At 57.8% G+C, this 17773-nt stretch overlaps 2 protein-coding genes across 2 annotated transcripts; one reads left to right on the forward strand and one right to left on the reverse strand.

The window, feature by feature from the left end:
* Positions 1-575: 575 nt before the first annotated feature.
* SLC25A45 (solute carrier family 25 member 45) lies at positions 576-5497 on the forward strand. Its single transcript, XM_028118471.1, is given in 8 exon segments — positions 576-612; positions 1898-1941; positions 2143-2214; positions 2518-2580; positions 2582-2707; positions 4816-4911; positions 4913-5090; positions 5235-5497. Coding segments are annotated over 8 exon segments (879 nt in total).
* Positions 5498-12087: 6590 nt separating this feature from the next.
* On the reverse strand, positions 12088-13768 carry TIGD3 (tigger transposable element derived 3). The gene has a single exon (XM_028118485.2). It carries the CDS (start codon positions 13760-13762, stop codon positions 12332-12334), a length of 1431 nt encoding a protein of 476 aa, XP_027974286.1. The 5' UTR covers positions 13763-13768; the 3' UTR covers positions 12088-12331.
* Between the last annotated feature and the right edge of the window lie 4005 nt (positions 13769-17773).

Genomic DNA, 17773 nt, shown 5'->3' on the forward strand with positions numbered 1-17773 from the left:
ACACCACCCTGGGAGAAGGCAGGGCTTCAGGACCGGGAGTCACTCCTCTCTGGGTTCCCACCCTGCCGGCTCTGGGGGTTCCTGGGGTGCGGGGACTGCACAGGGCCTGCCCCCTGGTGACCATGCTCTATCTCTTGCCGGCCTGGCTGCTTGTCGCAGGCGGGCGGCAGCCTAGTGGGTGGCGCTGTGGGGACGGAGGGAGTTTGGGCCAGCCAGGCAGGGCAGGCAGGGTTAGTTATGGCCTTGCTGGCTGGGGCCTGGCTGCCCTGCCTGGTCCCGCTGCAGGGCTGCAAGGCCATTGTTGGCCGGCAGGGGGCGGGGCCACCCGGGCCATCGTCCCTGCCCCGAAGATTTCACATTCCGTACACACTTCCTCCAGGGTCAGGGCCACCCAAGGTGGCTCCCTCCCCTCTTCTGGTGCCGAGGTCTGGGCACCGGGCCACTGCTCATTCTCCAGGCCATGTTAAACATTAGTGGAAGGTTATCGGGTGGGCGAGGGGGAGGGAGATCAGGGACCGACAGACGCTCCCCAGCGTCTCCTCTCCGGAGCCACCGGTTCCCGCCCCTGCCAGACAATGCCCGTGGAGGAGTTTGTGGCCGGCTGGATCTCCGGTGAGACGTTTTTCTTCCTTCTGTCACATCCCCCCTAGCGGTCGGTCACTGCCTGGGGACAGAGAAGGAGCTGAGACCAAAGCCCTGGTGGCTCTGGAGTGCCAGACCAGCTATCCCCATGCCTCCCGGCAGTTGCCTCAGGGGCGCGGGGCGGAAGGTGCAGGTCCCTAAGCCACGCTGTCCGCACCTGCAGGGCCAAGGTGAGCCCTCTCCCAGACACACCTGCACACCTTTGCCATGAACCCCACTCTCTAGGCCCACCCTGTGGGGCTCAGAAAGCAATTTCACTGTTGACCCCAGCAGCTGTCCTGCATTCCCCTCTGGGCCTCTGCCCTACCCGGCGATGGGCTGCATGTCCTGGCGCTGAGACCTGCTGTGTTGTGAACCCAGCCCAGCTTCTGGCTGACAGTTCTCTCAGAAGAAAGAGAGGGACAACCCCCTCCTGGGGCTGTGACCTCGCCCAAGCCTCCAGGGCCAGCACTGCTATGGAGGGCAAGATCAGAACGTGGGGAGGTGGCCTGGGGGCTGGGCTCCCCTCCCCGGGTGCCAGCAAGACTGCCCATAGGGCCCCCAGCTCCGTACCGCTGGCTGAGGGGGTAAAGCGCTGGGAGGGCAGGGCCTGGTCTGGATCAAGGCCCGATACTCAACAGCAGTCGTGCGTGGAAGGAAGGAAGGAAGGAAGGAAGGAAGGAAGGAAGGAAGGAGTCGGGCTGGCAGGCAGGAGCGCTGGAGAACCTGTCCCACGGTCCCACAGTTGGGTAAGCAAGCAGGATGGTCAGTGCTGGACTCTGTGGGGACACCGCGTCTGGGGCTGGCTCCTCCCTTCTGCCTGGGTGTCCTCTGGGCACGGCCAAGGCCGTCTCCACGGTCCCCTTGTCCTCACACCTCCCTAGCCCAGCGCTCCGTGTGGAGGAGGATGCAGAGGGGCTGGCTCGAGTTTCTTTGGAGGCTGGCGGGAAGGCCTGGCCTCATTTCCTCCTGCCCGAATCCCTCTCTCCTCAGCCAGGCGCAAGGGGCCTCACTCATAGCATCTTCTTCTTCTTCTTCTTCTTCTTCTTCTTTTTTAAAAAAGATTTTTATTTATTTATTGAGACAGAGAGAAAGAATGGTAGCGAGAGAGCACGAGAGGGGGGAGGGTCAGAGGGAGAAGCAGACTCCCCGCTGAGCAGGGAGCCCGACGCGGGACTCGATCCCGGGACTCCAGGATCATGCCCTGAGCCGAAGGCAGTCGCTTAACCAACTGAGCCACCCAGGCGCCCCCTCATAGCACCTTCTTATTACACAGGAGCTCTGGGCTTGGTCCCGGGACACCCTTTTGACACCGTAAAGGTGAGTCGAGGGGAGGCACCCAAGGAATGAAGGATGTCACCTGAACCAGACGTCAGGATGCCTTGAGAGCAGGGCCTGGCTGATGGGCATCTTTCCTATCAATCCTGCCCTGCTGGCATCCTGCTGGGCAGAGGGAGGAACGGGGCTGGAGCCATCCCTGCCCGTCCCTACTGGGCTGCCTGCTCTGTCCTCCTCACCAAGGTGCGGCTACAGACCCAGACCACATACCGGGGCATCATCGATTGTATGGTTAAGACTTACCGCCATGAGTCGGTGGGTGTCTTGCTTCTTTGGGGCTTTGGCATGGGAGGCATCTGGGTGGTCAGTAGCAGCTTTCTTCTCCCCGGCAGGGCTCTCTGCCCCTGGAAGAGAGGAGACCAAAGTCGGGGCCTCCTGGGGGCTGGGTGGTAGCTCAGTGCCCCAAGGAGGGACCTGAGGCTGTCCCCAGCCTCAGCCTGCCTCAGCCTCCCTTTGGCAGGGCTCAGGAGTGGTTTCCAGCCAGAGGAGACCCTGCCAGAGATGGGAAGGGCAAAGAGGAGGCCCCCTTTGCCCTAGGGTCGCCATGTCTTTCTACAGCTTCTGGGCTTTTTCAAGGGAATGAGCTTCCCCATTGAGAGCATAGCTGTGGTCAACTCCGTCCTGCCTGTTCGGGGTCTACAGCAACACGCTGCTGGCACTCATAGCGACCTCCCACCAGGAGCGGCGGGCCCAGCCACCCAGCTACACGCATGTCTTCATAGCTGGCTGCACTGGAGGGTTCGTGCAGGTGAGGGGGAGGTGCGGGGGCATGCGTACACAGGTGCTATCAAGCACACACACACAGACCTCTGGAGGGGTCTGCCAGCCTCAGTGCTGTCCCGGGTCGGCGGGGGGGAACCTACTGCCCTGGAAAACCGATAGCCCTGCCAGAGCCCCGAGCCCAGCCCCTCCAGTCCCGGAGTGGTCCTGGCATCTCTCCAGCCCACGCCCTGCTCAGCTCCTTTGCCTGCAGCCTCACCAGGTCCCAGTCCACAGATCTCGCTGGGAGAGACCCAGGGTATTAATCATTAAATAGCTCCCATCATTTAGTTTTGGTCTTTGTTCTCAGCACTTAAGTATCTGGCTTTTGATTGGTGGGGTGGAGGAAAGAGGGGCCTCCAGGCACCAGGGGGAGCCCCAGCTGATTGAGGGGCATGAGCATAGAGGCAGAGGGGCCCGTGTCTGGCTTCACCCCACACCCCAGCCAGGTGCCTGAGGTCACCCTCTATTTGGCACCTGCCCTGATGCCCCTAACACACTTTCTGGGGCAGAGAGCAAGGACAAAAGACAGAATCAGGTGGCTCACTCCAGTGAATTAATGATTCATGAGGCCCCCAAAAGGTCCTGGCTTTTCTTCTGCCCCTTCTTGTACAGGGCACACGCTCGCATATTTCCCAAGCCCTGAGACCTACACCCCACCAAAACGAGGAGGCAAACTGAGACTCCATGCTAGTGGCCGGCCCAGCCAGGCCCAGCTCCTAAGTCACCCTCCCCTCCAGCTCATTGCAAAGCCGAACAGATAGCAGAAGTGGGGACTGGGCTCAACGACCAACAGGAACCCGGTTTGCCATCAAGCCCATGGACTCGGCTTAACAGGTCTGGGAGCGGAAGTTGTGTTTTAGTGTGGAGATGCGGAGGAAGAGGCAGGATGTGACTCTGGCCAGCCCACGGCAGGGAATGACCACCTGTGAGGTGCACAGAAGTTGCTTTTGGCTCAGAAAGGCTGACGCTGTCAAACACTGGCAGTGTGTGCCATCCCCACAGCGCCCACGGGCAGGATGGGGAGCCGAGGGGCCCTAACCTGCCCCTGCTAGCCACCCTATCTTTGGCTCAGCCATTTCCTCACCGTCGGGAGCCCTGGGCTCAGGGTCACGTCCCCTGGAGAAGCCCTGAGCTTGGCACTGCCCACAGGCTCTGAAGGATGACATCAGGATCCCGCCTTATAGGGAGGAAGCCCAGCGCACCATCCTTCCAGCAGGGGAGGAAGCAAGCAAAGTTGGCCCGCCGCCCTGGGAACATCATCGCCAGAGCCAGCTTCCAGGGCTGAGGGACTAGGCTCGTGTACTTTCCGCAAAAGAAACAAAATCCACAGAAACCCCTCGCAACACGCTAACCTCAGCCTGACCTCAATTCCCATCTGAACTTTAACAGCTGACCTTGACCTTAGTGCCTCGTGACCCTCACATTAGCCCCTGGCCCCAGCTTCCCTCCGCCCCCACCCAGAACCACCCTCAGTTCTAATACTACCCCAATTGTTTGTCCCTTCTACCTCAGCCGGGTGATAAGAGTCCTGGGACACAGATCCCACCATCGCCCACCTTCTGTTGGGATCCTAGTAGTTGGGGGTTTGCGGGAGGCAGGAAAGGCTGGCCCAGCGCTTGACCCCCTCAGGGGCCTCTGAGAGGTGTCTCGCAGGAAGTGGGGGGAGCGAGACTCTGAAGTTGAGTCCCCAACAGGACTGAGGTGACCTCCTTCACTGTGGGGAGGGGTCAGACCTGTCTCACGGGCAGAGACTGAATCCTTCAGACGTCACTGCAGGTGCCTGCTCACCCCTGGCTTCTGGGGGCTAGAACCTACCGCCACTCTTGGAGAAACAATGCGGGATTGTTTCTGAGCTCCTTGCACGGGCCAGGCAAGGTCGGTGCTGTTGCCCAGAGAGACGGGCAGTGCCGCCGGCCGTCAGGGGCCGATGCTAAGGGCAGCGGTCTGGCCTGTGCTCAGCCCTGCGGGCAGCGGGAGTGGCGAGGCCCCGCGGGCAGATGCGGCCCTCTCTGCCCGCCACCTTCCTCTTGTTAGGGTGGGCCGCCGTTCTCGCCCGGAGCCCCACCCAGGCTCTCCGTGCTTCCTTCCCTACAGGTCTACTGCTTGGCCCCTTTTGACCTCATCAAAGTTCGGCTACAAAACCAGACGGAGCCGAGGGCGCGGCCGGGCAGCCCCCCGCCCCGGTACCGGGGGGCCTGTGCACTGCGCAGTCTCCATCTGCCAGGAGGAGGGGCCCCGGGGTCTCTTCCGGGGAGCCTGGGCCCTGACGCTGAGGGACACCCCCACGCTGGGCATCTGTTTTGTCACCTGTGAGTGGCTCTGCCGCCAGTCCACGCCGGACGGCCAGAACCCCAGTAAGTTGGGGGTGCGTGAGCGGGTGGGGGGACAGAGAGCAGTGGGGGAGGGGAGCTAGCCCTTGCCCTGGAGGTTGGGGGAGGGACCCTAGGGATGGGGTGGGGGCTCTCTGCTCCTCGGTCTGACACCCGCCTGGGCTTCCTGTGCCCCGGGCTTAGCCACAGTGCTGGTGGCAGGGGGCTTCACAGGCATCGTCTCCTGGGCCGTGGCCACCCCCTTGGACGTGATCAAGTCCTGGATGCAGATGGCCGGGCTGAAGCACAGGGTGTACCGGGGGCTGCTGGACTGCATGGCAAGCAGTGTCCGGCAGGAAGGACTGGGGGTCTTCTTCCGGGGGCTTATGATCAACAGCGCCCGCGCCTTTCCTGTCAACGCTATCACCTTCCTCAGCTACGAGTACCTCCTGCGCTGGTGGGGATGAGCGTGGCCAGGTGGTGCCCGCAGCTCCCCCGCCAGACCCCCGCCCGACCGCCCAGATGGGAGGCCAAGGGGAAAGCACCAGCTTGCCATTCCCATTCGAGAGGCCCGGCCCTTCCTTATGGGCACGCAGATGTGGGGGGCCGGAGGCCCGGGGTCCTGGCCTCGGGAACACAGGGCTGGCTTCAGCCTCCCAGCAGCACTCAGTCTTGGCACCTGTGCTCCCCAAGTCTGTGAAACACACTCACGGCCCCTGGTGCTGGTGACATTCTGGCCTCCACCCGTGACTTCACCCCTCAGCGCTCTCAGGGCCTGCACTCCTGGGTGCTAGCCACCCCCTGGATTCCAGCAACGGTCCTCACCGCCCCCCACCTTGCCTCCTTCCAAACTGCTCCCGGCACGACCCCACTGGAGAGCAGCCTTCTGTCTCCTGCTGGTCCAGAATCCTTCAGTGGCTCCCTCGGCCTGTGGGAAGAAGCCCCACCTCCCCCACCTCCTGGGGGCTCTCCTCCCTGGGGGCTTGGGCAGCACAGCCCTGCGTGCTGGGCTGAGCACAGGCTGGGCTGTTCTTCATTTCCTCCTGCCCAGCAGAGGGCGGCACCCCCAGGGTGACTCCATCACCCCTTGGCTAAGCCTGCTCCTCGGCCCAGGCGGAGCACTGTCCCCTGGAGTCGTTCCTGGCAGGCAAGGGAGTCCCCTTGGTCCCCCACTGGCTGCGGGGTTTTCATACCACCCCCCAATCCCCACCCCGCCCCCTTCCCTCCCACATCCCCCACATGTGTCCTTGATCACAGCCCCCCCCCCCCCCCCCCCCGTGCTTTGCCACAGTTGTTGATTCACTTCTCAACCTAACCCCGTGACACAGGGAGCTCCTTGAGGTCAGGGATCAGACTTCTGATCTGTTCCCCCACTCCAGCCACCACACCTGCTTCCTTGGTCCTGTCCTCCCATCTTTCCACTGAGAGGTTTTGCCTGCCCGGCCCCTCTCGGAGTCTCTCGGAGTGGTTCTAGAAGCCGGGGGCCACTCCCCCCGGGGGTGTCTCCCGGCCCACCGTCGCCGATGGTCCTTGTTTTCTTTACCCACCCCAATTGCTAAGTGGCAATTTCAAGCTGGCTAAGAAGGTTTACTTAATTGGCAATAAAGCTGAGCTGAGTTTGTACCCACTAATGTCCCGATCTGGTCTGAGATCAACCTGGGGCTACCTCATGGTGACCCGAATGCCCGGAATTCTTGCCATTTACTGGGGGGTTCCTCTAAAAACCATCACAACAGGGGCACCTGGCCGGCTCCTTCGGTGGAGCGGCCGGGCAGCCCCCCGCCCCGGTACCGGGGGCCTGTGCACTGCGCAGTCTCCATCTGCCAGGAGGAGGGGCCCCCGGGTCTCTTCCGGGGAGAGATGATCTCAAGGTTGTAAGTTCGAGCCCCACATTGGGTGCAGAGATTACTTAAAAAAATAAAATCTTAAAACAACAACAACAACAACAAAAGCCATCACCATATTATCACAGTTTATAACGTTACAGCTATTATCACAGCCTCAGCTCAGAGACAGGGTTTACCTTGTCCAAGGTCACACAGCCAGAATGCCACACATTCTGGACACATCTGAGCCTCCAGCTCCAGAGCACAGTTACTCAGCTGCTCTGCTCTACCTGGGGCCTGAGACAGTCTCCCACCAAAGTTCAAATGTAGCCGCCCCAGCCAAGGATATTTTTAAAAACCATGTGTTTTGGGGCGCCTGGGTGGCTCAGTCATTAAGCGTCTGCCTTCGGCTCGGGTCATGATCCCGGGGTCCTGGGATCGAGCCCCGCATCGGGCTCCCTGCTCAGTGGGAGGCCTGCTTCTCCCTCTCCCACTCCCCCTGCTTGTGTTCCCTCTCTCGCTGTGTCTTTCTCTGTCAAATAAATAAATAAAATCTTAAAAAAAAAAAAGCCACGTGTTTTTATATCAGAAGGGTCTCATAATACTCATGTTAAATTCCTCAGGAAATTAACATGTTGTTAGAGGTCATCATTCTTTTTGAGAGCTCACTGAGATCGAAGGAATCCCTAAGAACCAAACAGCAAATGCACCTGCTTTGAGGCTGACAATGGGGCTGGTGTCTGAGCCTTGCCCATAGGGAGCCTGTGACTTGGCCAAATGTGAAAAACATCGCGCTGGTTTTCGTGCTGTCAAACGTGACACTTATTTTTATAGCAGTGATCACAGTAGGAGAAATTACAGGAAGCTAACTGATATGGACTCCATGCGAGCCGGGATAGGGAGAAATGACACACCGTGGGACGATTCTGGCTTAAATCACTTCTTCCAGACTCACTAAACAGCTGAGCCAGGGGGATGCACTTTGCGAATGTGACTTCATTGGTGTTTCCAGCCTGACCACTGCTGGCTGTCTCTTGAGCCTCCCAAAAGTGCCTCGCGTTCCCCCGCAGCCTGCTTCTGCTGAAGTCAGTGCTCTATGACCCAGGAATGTCCTCAGGCCAGAGGTCTCAGAGAAGCTCCCCTCCTCCCACATCAAAGGAGTCCCCAGGTCCTGCTAACCCTGCTCCCAAAGTTTTCTAAGACTCACTCCCTCTTTCTCAGTCCTAAAGCCACAGCCCTGGTCCTGTCCTGATTCTGGACAAATAACTCAACTTTTTCCTACTCTCCTTGTCCCCCTTGATGGCTTTCCATTACTCTGAGGAATCAGGGCAAGCTCCTTCTACAACCTTCATGGCCCTCGGACATTCCTCTTCTCTTGGTTCCTTAAACAACCATGTTCCCTCTCACCACAGGCCATTTGCATGTACAGTTCTCACTGCCTGTGCACCTCCCACTCATCCTTCTGCTGTCATCACCACTTCCTTAGGGAAGCTCTCCTTAGCCCCTCTGTCTAGGTCAAGTTCCTTTGGCTTATGCCAGTGGTTTAGAATCACCTGGGAGGCTTGTTCAAATACAGATTACTGGGTCCCATGCTGGGGTTTCTGAAGCAGTAGGTTTGAGGAAACTCCAAGAATCTGTGCTTTCCTAGGTTCCTACTGATGCTGCCGGTGTGGGCCGCAGTTTGAGAACCACTAGCTTGTGCTCTCACGTAATCCCCACTTCATCTGGAATCACAGGCTTTTCTGTGTGTGATTCCTTTATGGTAATTGTCTTTCCTCTAAGCTATGAACTCCGTGAGGCAGAGACCTTGTCTGTTTTTGTTTATCATCAAAACACTAGCGGGTACACAGAGTTGCTCAATGAAGAGCTTTGAACAAATGAACGAATGAGTAAATGAAAGAAGGAAAACCGGTCTTCCGGACATCCCCTCTGGCAGGCTGGTGCTCTAGGCTTTACCTAGAGCCCTGCTACTACAAGGCAGCGACATTCCAGATCTGTTATTACAAATGCGATCTTAAAACCATTGCTAACTTTTCAAGAAGTAAGGGAACTTCCCAAGCGCCCCTTCAAAACAAGGAAGTACATCTCGGCTCCTTCCAGTTTGGCTATTGCGGACATTGTTGCTGGGAACCTAAGGAACAGTATGGAGGACGCTAGGAGAAGGAAGGGAAAAATGAAGGGGGGGGATCGGAGGGGGAGACCAACCATGAGAGACGATGGACTCCGAGAAACCAACTGAGGGTTCTAGAGGGGAGGGGGGTGGAGGGACGGGTTAGCCCGGCGATGGGGATTAAGGAGGGTACGTACTGCGTGGAGCACTGGGTGTTACACGCCAACAATGAATCGTGGATCACCGCATCAAAAACTAATGATGTACTGTATGGTGACATAACATCATAAAATTAAATTAAATTAAAAAAAAATTTCCTCAGATGAAAAAAAAAAACAAAAACAAAAACCCAAGGAAGTAAGTGCAAATTGGGGTGTTGGAATTGGAGCTGCCCCTAGGGCTCACACTAATGCTGAGACCTGGGAGGTTAAAGAACTTCACAGAGCTGAAGACTAGACTTTGAGTCCACCACACACACGGGAGATGAACCCAAGACTCAAAAACCAAGATCCTGGAAAGGCATACACCTTTAGTGAAAGCGTAAACCGGCAAACGTCCACCCACCCACCAAAAAGGGTATTTACAAAGAAACCCTACCACTCCCTCGTGGTGGACGGAAGTTAAGAATAAGAGTCTCCTCTGTGAACCAGGAACCACGTGCCTAACTCACGGCGCTTCAGGTCTGGAACATCTCTCCGGGAGAAATTTAATTTATCACGGCAGTAGCGCCCTCTCGTGCCTGGTAGGAGTAATCACACATCTTTTGATGCCTAAATCAGATCTTCAGGTGTTCCAGAGATGAAAAATAAAAAATAAACTAATGAAATATCTTAAAAAATTATTCCCACAGCCGGAAATTAAGAGACACACAAAGAAAAAAGCCACCATGAGTTAAAGCATCAGCAGAAACAAAAAGCAACAGAGAACCCTTCCTTGGGAACCAGAGGTGCTTCCTTACCATTCGCGACTCAGCCCAAAGGCCTTCTACCTAACTGCCCCCTCCCGGCCTGTCTCGAGGGCATCGTTATTTTATTCTCGTCTTGGCACTGATTGCCATCTAAGATGACCCATGTTTATTGGTTTACTTGTCTCTTCTTTATCTCCCTCTACCAGAAAGAAAGGGCTTGGAGAGGAGGGATCCTTTCTGTCTTGTTCTCTACGAGCTGCAGGGTCCTGGAACAGGGCCCGACCCACAAACAGAAAGGTCAGTAAATACTGCTTGAATGAGCCAACAAAGTCTCCTGCAAACAGGCAAAGCATGATACAGGACAGCAGTGCACGAAAGGAAGGGGTTCCTTGTGGCTTTAAAAGAAAAGCTCTGGGGGCGCCTGGGGGCTCAGTCGTTAAACTTCTGCCTTCGGCTCAGGTCATGGTCCCAGGGTCCTGGGATCGAGCCCCGCGTCGGGCTCCCTGCTCAGCGGGGAGCCTGCTTCTCCCTCTGCCACTCCCCCTGCTTGCGTTCCCTCTCTCGCCGTGTCGCTCTCTGTCAAATAAATAAATAAATAAGATCTTTTAAAAAAAAAAAAGAAAAGAAAAGCTCTAGGAGGAAGGAAGTAATATGGCTGTCTGGCTGCGCTGCTCTAATGGGAATAGGGCACCCAGAACAGAGGGCTAGTGTGTCCCCTCCTTGTTGCTTTGGTCAGGTCTTCAGAGATCGTATAATTTTGGTTTTAACATTTAACGAGATAGGTCAGAACTGGGATGATTTCAGAAAAGGGACAATTGAAAGAGGTAGGAAAACTAAGATCTGTGAGGAAAGCCTATAGGATTTGGGACATGAAAGACTAGCAGGCAGCCTCAGCACTGTTTAAAAGTGAGTTGTCAGGGCGCCTGGGTGGCTCGGCCGGTTAAGTGGCCGACTCTTGATTTGGGCTCAGGTCATGATCCCAGAGTCCTGGGATCGAGCCCCGTGTCAGGCTCCACACTCAGCAGGGGGTCTGCTTAAGACTCTCCTCGCCCTCTGCCCCTCCCCCTGCTCGTGTGGCTGCCCTAGGCGCCGAGTCCTGGACCGCAGTGCCCTCCAGAAAGCCGCACCACACTGGCTTGTGATGGCCTATTGCCTTTTAGGCCACAGGAGGATTTTGGCCTGAGCTGGACTCCTCACCAGCCCAGGTCTGTCTGTGTCCATGGCCCATGGCCTTTCCGGGTAAATCCATCCTCTTCAAGTCCTACTTCCGATCTGGCTCAGGCTGCCCATCTCTCACCTGGACCACTTGGCCTCTTTCTGCCGGTAGCTCTCACATCTTTGTGATGTGAGCTCTCACCCTCCGTGTCTCGGTCGTTCTAGAACCCCCACGAATGACCTTCCCCATCCTGACTGAGACCCTCAGAGCTAAACAGCCCTCCTGCTCCCCAGGCCTCCCCGTGCGCTCTGGAGGGACCACCTGCTTCCCCCACCACGCTGTGCTCCTTCCCTCCGTCGGCCCCTGCGCCTGGACTGTCCTTTCCTCTCTGCCCGCTGTCCTTCGAGATGCAGCTGGAAGCGCACCCCCGCCAGGAGTCTCCCCAGGCTCTGCGGGGCCACGGCACTTTGCACGCACCTGGGTGAGAGCCTTGAATCACGCCGGGCTGTCACTGTTTGCAAGGTCCTGCCCAGTGGGGATGCCATGTTTGCCACCTCACCACGCAGGAGGCTTGCGGAAGAGATGCTGTGAAATGATCAGATGAACAAATGACTCTTCCAAGTTCTGGCTCCTTTTGGTTTCTCTGGACTGTCCCTAGCCTGGGCCCCCTCCTTCCTAACACCACTGCGCAGCCGCGACCTGAGAGCAGAGTCCTAGAGCCGCAGAATGTCCCAGGGCGGTACTCGGGATCTGACTGTCGGTGGGTAAGGAGTCCCCATTCCCTGGGAGCCCTTGCTGCTGGAATTCTGGGAGAGGGGGAGTCCTGCTGGTCATCTGCCCAGACAGCTGCGCTGCGGCAAGCCTCGGCAGCCAATTTAAAGAATCTGAGTTGAAAGTGTTCGCCCTCCTCCCAGGAAATTAACACCCTGACCTCTTTTCTGATTAAAAACTTTATTTCCAGAAGCAGAACTGTTTCAAACACAGAGTTCGAGGGATCGGCCTGTCTGTAAAGCCCCAATTCCACCTTCCCAAGTCCCAGCCTCCCTAGAGGTTCGGAAACTCCGCGCTAGCTCGCGCCCCATCTTTAGACCCCTCTTCGCAAGGCTTGGACAACTTTCTCTCAGAGCTTAGCCTGGGTCTCCTAGCTTGTCTCCCTTCTACACCTTTCACAAGAGCTCCATTTCCACGGGAAAGAGGCCAGCCTCCAGTCGGCCTCCCTGGAGAGGGCGTTTCCATGGGAAACAGGAGAGGAGAGGCGCTGGCGAGCGAGCGAGTGGCGAGCGGGGAGCAGCAAGCGGCCCTTTACAGGCAGCAGAGCCTCTCCACCTCCTCTTCACAGGCGTAGAATTTTTCAAATAGCTCAGGGGAGGTACTGTTGCACTCCAGCCACCTTCTCAGCGTGCCCAGAGCCCGGAGGGCATCGGCTTTGGTGGGCGGGGGCTGGAAGCCGTCCTCTAGGGCCCCCTGCCCGTCCTCAGAGCCCGTCTCCTCTTTGCACGCTCCAGACGTGGGCTCCTCGCCCTCCAGGTCCACAAAGCGGGCAAACTCCTGGAGGCTCAGCCCGCTGGGGACTGGCGGCATCTGGGAGGCTTCGTCCGGGCACAGGGGCATCTTGCAGGGAGCCAGCCCTTCCTGAACAAAGCTGCTGACGATGAGCTGGGGGGGCACCTTGGCCCAGGCCGCCGCCGCCATGTGCAGAGCATCCAGCACCGTGATGCCCGCCCCCGCCTCGGCCAGCGAGATGCCGGCCCTCTTGCTCTGGACGGCGGCCAGCTTGCCCAGCAGACGGTGCCGGTAATGGGTCTTAAAGGCCCGGACCACGGAGCCGGGCAGGGCCGGCGTGCTGCCGGCAGCGGCGGCGGCGGCAGCGGACAGAGGCAGGAGCCTCACGTGGCAGAGTCCGGGCAGGCTTGCCAGCTCCTCGAGCACCCGGGCGGCCAGCAGCAGGGTGACCTGCCGGCCCTGCTGGCCCATGTCCCGGTCAAACTGCGCCAGCCACTCGGACCAGGGGATGCCCAGGTCAGGGTGGTAGGAGGCAGGCAGAGCCTCGCTGCTGACTCCGAAGAAGCACCTGGGCGCGGCCCGGAGCCCGCTGACCAGCACCCGCCGCTTCTCTGTGCCTCTGCTGTTGGCACACAGCAGCACCCGCACGCGATCACAGGCACCCCCCCTGCCGGGCACGGCCCGGTACAGCAGAGGCACTTCGGCACAGCCGAAAACGTCCTCTGGGGAGAAGTCTTCAAGAGAAAGAGGAGGCTGGGCCCGGGACGTGGGGCCCAGGGGAGGTGGCTCAGGGGGGAAGGAGGCGGCCAGTACATGGCGGGCCCCGAAGCCTACATTATTACGGCGCTTCCAGCGGACCAGCCAGCCGATGCTGGGTACAAAATCCTGGCCCATGATGTCGGCCAGTTCCTTGGCTTTGTGGAGCAGCATGGGCCCCGTGACGTCCCAGGCCTTGGCCCGGGCAATGTGGTACCAGCAGAGCAGGGCCTCGTCAATCCCGCTGTACTTGGACTCCCGCTTGCGCTTGCGCTCCCGGTTGGCGGTGCCGCTGCACCAGTCCGCCAGCAGCTTCTCCTTATTCTTGCAGATGCGCGAGATCTGGGGCTGGGAGACTTGGAAGCGCCGGGCCACCTCCGACTGGGACATCTTGGACTCATCCAGGAGTTCCAGCACCTGGATCTTCTCGGCCAGGGACAGGGCGTGAAGTTTCTTCTTGCTGCTCAGCTCCATGGCTTCTCCACGGCACCTGTGGAAACAGTGAGCGGGGGAGGGGGGGGGTCCAGATGGCCGAGGCCGGGAGGACGGGAAAGGATCACAGGCAGGGAACGAGGATGTATGAGGACAGGGAAAGAGGCTGGTGTGTGGGAGAGACCAGGGAAGACTGGGCCAGCTGGGAGAGAGTGAGAGGGTGCACTGGGGTGGCGTTCAGAGGGCTGGGCTGGAAGGAAGGGAATGGCTAGGTGGAGGGAGCACTGGGCTGGGCCCGGACCAGGAGGAATGCCCCAGCAGAGCTGGGGAGGGGGTGGCTCACTGGTCAGAGGGAGAAGGAGTCTGGCCTGGGGTTGGGGGGAGAAGGAGGAATAAAGCCAGGGGGACAGCTGCAGAGACAACAAAGGAGTATGGATGGGGGAGGACAGGGGACTGGGACTGAGTGGGGCAGGTGTAGGAGATAATCGGGGGGGGGGGGGGCGGTAGTCCCTGGGAGGGGGAGGGGGATGATGGCCTGGGCTGGATTTAAATGATGTTGGGGGCGGGGTGGCGAGTGGATGAGCTGAGTTGAGGTGACAAGTATACAGACGACAAAGAGGGACAGATGGGGGCAGAAGGAGCGAGGCTAATTTGGTGCTGGGTCCTGAGGAGGTAAGACTGGGCGGGGGTCCGGCCTGGCGAGGGAGAGGGAGTGGGAGCACGGGGCCGAGATGGCAGGTGCACAGGCGACAAACAGCAAGAGGGGTGAGGAGGCCGCGGGCAGCGAGAGGGACGGGGTGTCCCCAGAGGGGAGGGAGGTAGCCTGGGAGGGGTACTAGAGCGCGGGCACGAGCGCCTGGGACCGAGGCAGGCCGGAAGCCGAGCTCCACAACCTGGCCGGCCTCTCCCCACCTCGACGCGGGGTCCGTCGGCGGGGTTGTACCCAGGCGCCCGCCCGCCCGGCCTCCCCGCCTCCCGGCCTCCCGCTCCGCACCCACCTCAGGCGCTCGTCCCGCGGCTCCCGCCCCTGCCCCGGCTCGGCTCGGAGCCCCTGTCCGGGCGGCGACGAGAGAGCAGAGGAGGGACGGGCGCCACGACCCGGAGGGCGGAGTGGGCCGAGGGGCTCCGCAGGCGGCGGGTGGCGGGCGGCGGGCGCGCGCACAGCAGGGGCCCGTGCGCGCCGCCCGCGCCGGGCTCTCTCCCGGCTGGGAAGACCGCGGTGCGGCCGCTCGGCTCCCACCCGCCGCAGCCCCGCCCAGGCCCCATCAGATTGGCCCTCAATGACGTCCCGTCCCGCCCCCAGCTAAGTCTCATTGGACGTCGCAGAAGTGGTGGCGCCCTCCTGGGGGCGGTGCTTCCAGCGAGACGGGCGGTGAGGCGGAGCCAAGACCCCGCGGGGAGTCCCGGAGGCGCCGCCAGCAGTTGGGGCCTGAGGAGCCTCGGGGCAGCGCGGGGGCCGGAGAAGAGCCCGGGCTTCTTAAGGCCTTCTTGGCCGTGACCTGAGCAGTTGCAGCTTTTTCATCTACCAAACAGGGCTAATACCGCTCACGGAGTGGTTGTGAGGAACATGGACGAATGAAAGCTTTAAGCCACACAAAAGCTGTTACCATGGACAGCGCTGGCCTCAGGTAGATCTGTCCAGCTAGGGATAAGGGACAACTACCTGCCTGGCGCCCGGTTTTTTGTTTTGTTTTGTTTGCTTGCTTTAAGTAGGCTCCATGCTCAGTGAGGAGCTCCAACTCACGACCTCAAGATCAGGAGCTGCATGCTCTACTGACTGAGCCAGCCCGGTGCCCCATGGCCCGCTCTGATTTAGGGCGAATAAGGACTAATGTTTATTAGTTTTGGTAACTGGTGGCAAGATTCAAGTTTCTTTTTCTTTTTTTAAAGATCTTATTTATTTGACACAGAGACAGAGATGGTGAGAGACAGCACAAGCAGGGGGAGTGGCAGGCAGGCAGAAGGAGAGGGAGAAGCAGGCCCTCCGCTGAGCAAGGAGCCCGATGCTGGGCTCGATCCCGGCCTGAGCCGAAGGCAGCTGCTCAATCGACTGAGCCACCCAGGCGCCCCCCCCCCTTTTTTTAAGAGAGGGAGAGAGAGACAGGGTTGAGGGAGCGACAGAAAGAGAATCTTAAGCAGGCTCCATGGCCAGTGCAGAGCCGACTTCAGGCTCCATGTGGGGCTGGATCTCACAACCCTGAGATCATGACCTGAGCCGAAATTAAGAGTCTGATGCTTAACCAACTGAGCCACCCAGGCACCCCACAATTCAAGTTTCTAAACTCAAGATCTAATGCCAGTCCCTTCCTTAGTAACCTTTAGTCCTGCCTGTTCTTAGCAACTGAATGTAGGCACCTTTTTTTTTTTTTTAAAGATTTTATTTGACAGAGAGACACAGCGAGAGAGGGGAACACAAGCAGGAGGAATGGGAGAGGGAGAAGCAGGCCTCCCGCGAAGCAGGGAGCCCGATGTGGGGCTCGATCCCAGGACGCTGGGATCGTGACCTGAGCCAAAGGCAGACGCTTAACACCTGAACCACCCAGGCGCCCCTGAATGTAGGTATCTTAACCTGCGGTCGAGTGCTCCCGTTCCTGAACTTCAGCCTGCTTTTCCTCCCCAACTCCCAGCTCTGATGGGAAGCCCAGGGCCACAGATGAGTCACCATCTCTCTGCCTTTCTCACAGGCTTTCCTCCCCAACCCAATCTATGGCTGGTCCTTCTTCCATCCTTCTATGTCCCGTCCTAAACCCCAACTCCTGCAAACCCTTTCCAAAGTTCTTCTCACTTATGCCTACTACGGCATCTTTTATTTTTTAAAGATTTTATTTATTCATTTGAGACAAAGAGACACAGAGGGAGAGAGAGAGAGAACATGGGCAGGGAGAGAGGCAGAGGGAGAGGGAGAAGCAGGCTTCCCGCTGAGCCAGGAGCCCGACGTGGGGCTCGATCCCAGGACCCTGGGATCATGACCTAGGCCAAAGGCAGACACTTAATCATCTGAGCCACCCAGGCACCCCAGCATCTTTTACTTTTTTTACATTTCTTTTTCTTCTGACTCCTAGACTACTCAGCCACCAAGGATCTTTGCTTTACTCCCTCTGCTTCTGGCCTACTTCCACGTAAAAGCCTGAGGACAGGGGATATGCTCTGTTACTAACAAAATACCCAGCTCAGAGCACCCTGCTTATTTATTGAATGCAATCGCCAAGGCCACCGTCTTTCAGTGGCTAACAGTGGTTTTCAGACTGTTTCAAAAAACCCTAAGGATACCTCAGGGGGTTCATAATTGAAATCTTGCAAAGTTTAAGAACTACAAAACACACTTTCAAGTGAGATAGAGAAGATCCATTACGGAAGCTGTCAACAATAAAATGTTGGCTCCAAAGAAAGGAGTCATTTCTTGTGCACATAAACATTCCCTGAGGAAGGTGGCCGTGCAGGTGGAGTTTATGCACATGGTAGGTAAGGGAAGGAATGCCAGGCAAGCAAGGTCGAGGTGCCTCTATGCTCATGAACAAAGCTTTCACATGTCCCACCGTGATACTTTCTCCTGTCATTCTTTTGTATTTATATAATAACTAACCTTCTGAAATCCCAAGATCAACCATTAGAAAACTGTCACCACTTGCACATACAAGTCTAGCAGAATTACCTTCAAACCAACCAAAATATAGAAACAGGATACTAAAGTTGATTTTAACTCAAGTTTTGTATTAATCAAAACAACTTCTCTTTTGTAACAAGGAATTGTTAGAACATGAACTTACATGAAGAAATTAGAATAGGGACACCTGGGTGGCTCAGTCGGTTGAGGCTCAGACTCTTGATTTTGGCTCAGGTCATGATCTCAGGGTCATAGGATCAAGCCCCGAGTCCGGCTCTGCGCTAAGTGTGGAGTCTGCTTGAGATTCTTTCCCCCTCCCTCTCCTCCAACCCCCACTCATGCTCTCTCAAATAAAAAAATCTTAAAAACAGGAAAAGAAATCAGAACAAAGTTCTCAATTTTATATCTGCTTTACATATTGGACTTCAGCAAAAATTTTCATTTGGGAT

The sequence above is a fragment of the Eumetopias jubatus genome, unplaced genomic scaffold (genome assembly GCF_037043125.1).
Source record: "Eumetopias jubatus isolate StellerSeaLion01/CBP00866 unplaced genomic scaffold, mEumJub1_p1.0 scaffold_13, whole genome shotgun sequence".
Taxonomy (NCBI): Eukaryota; Metazoa; Chordata; class Mammalia; order Carnivora; family Otariidae; genus Eumetopias; species Eumetopias jubatus.

What these genes read in the sequence shown, in the direction of transcription:
- TIGD3 (XM_028118485.2), bottom strand. Translation starts at nt 13,762, where the DNA reads ATGGAGCTGAGCAGCAAGAAGAAACTTCACGCCCTGTCCCTGGCCGAG.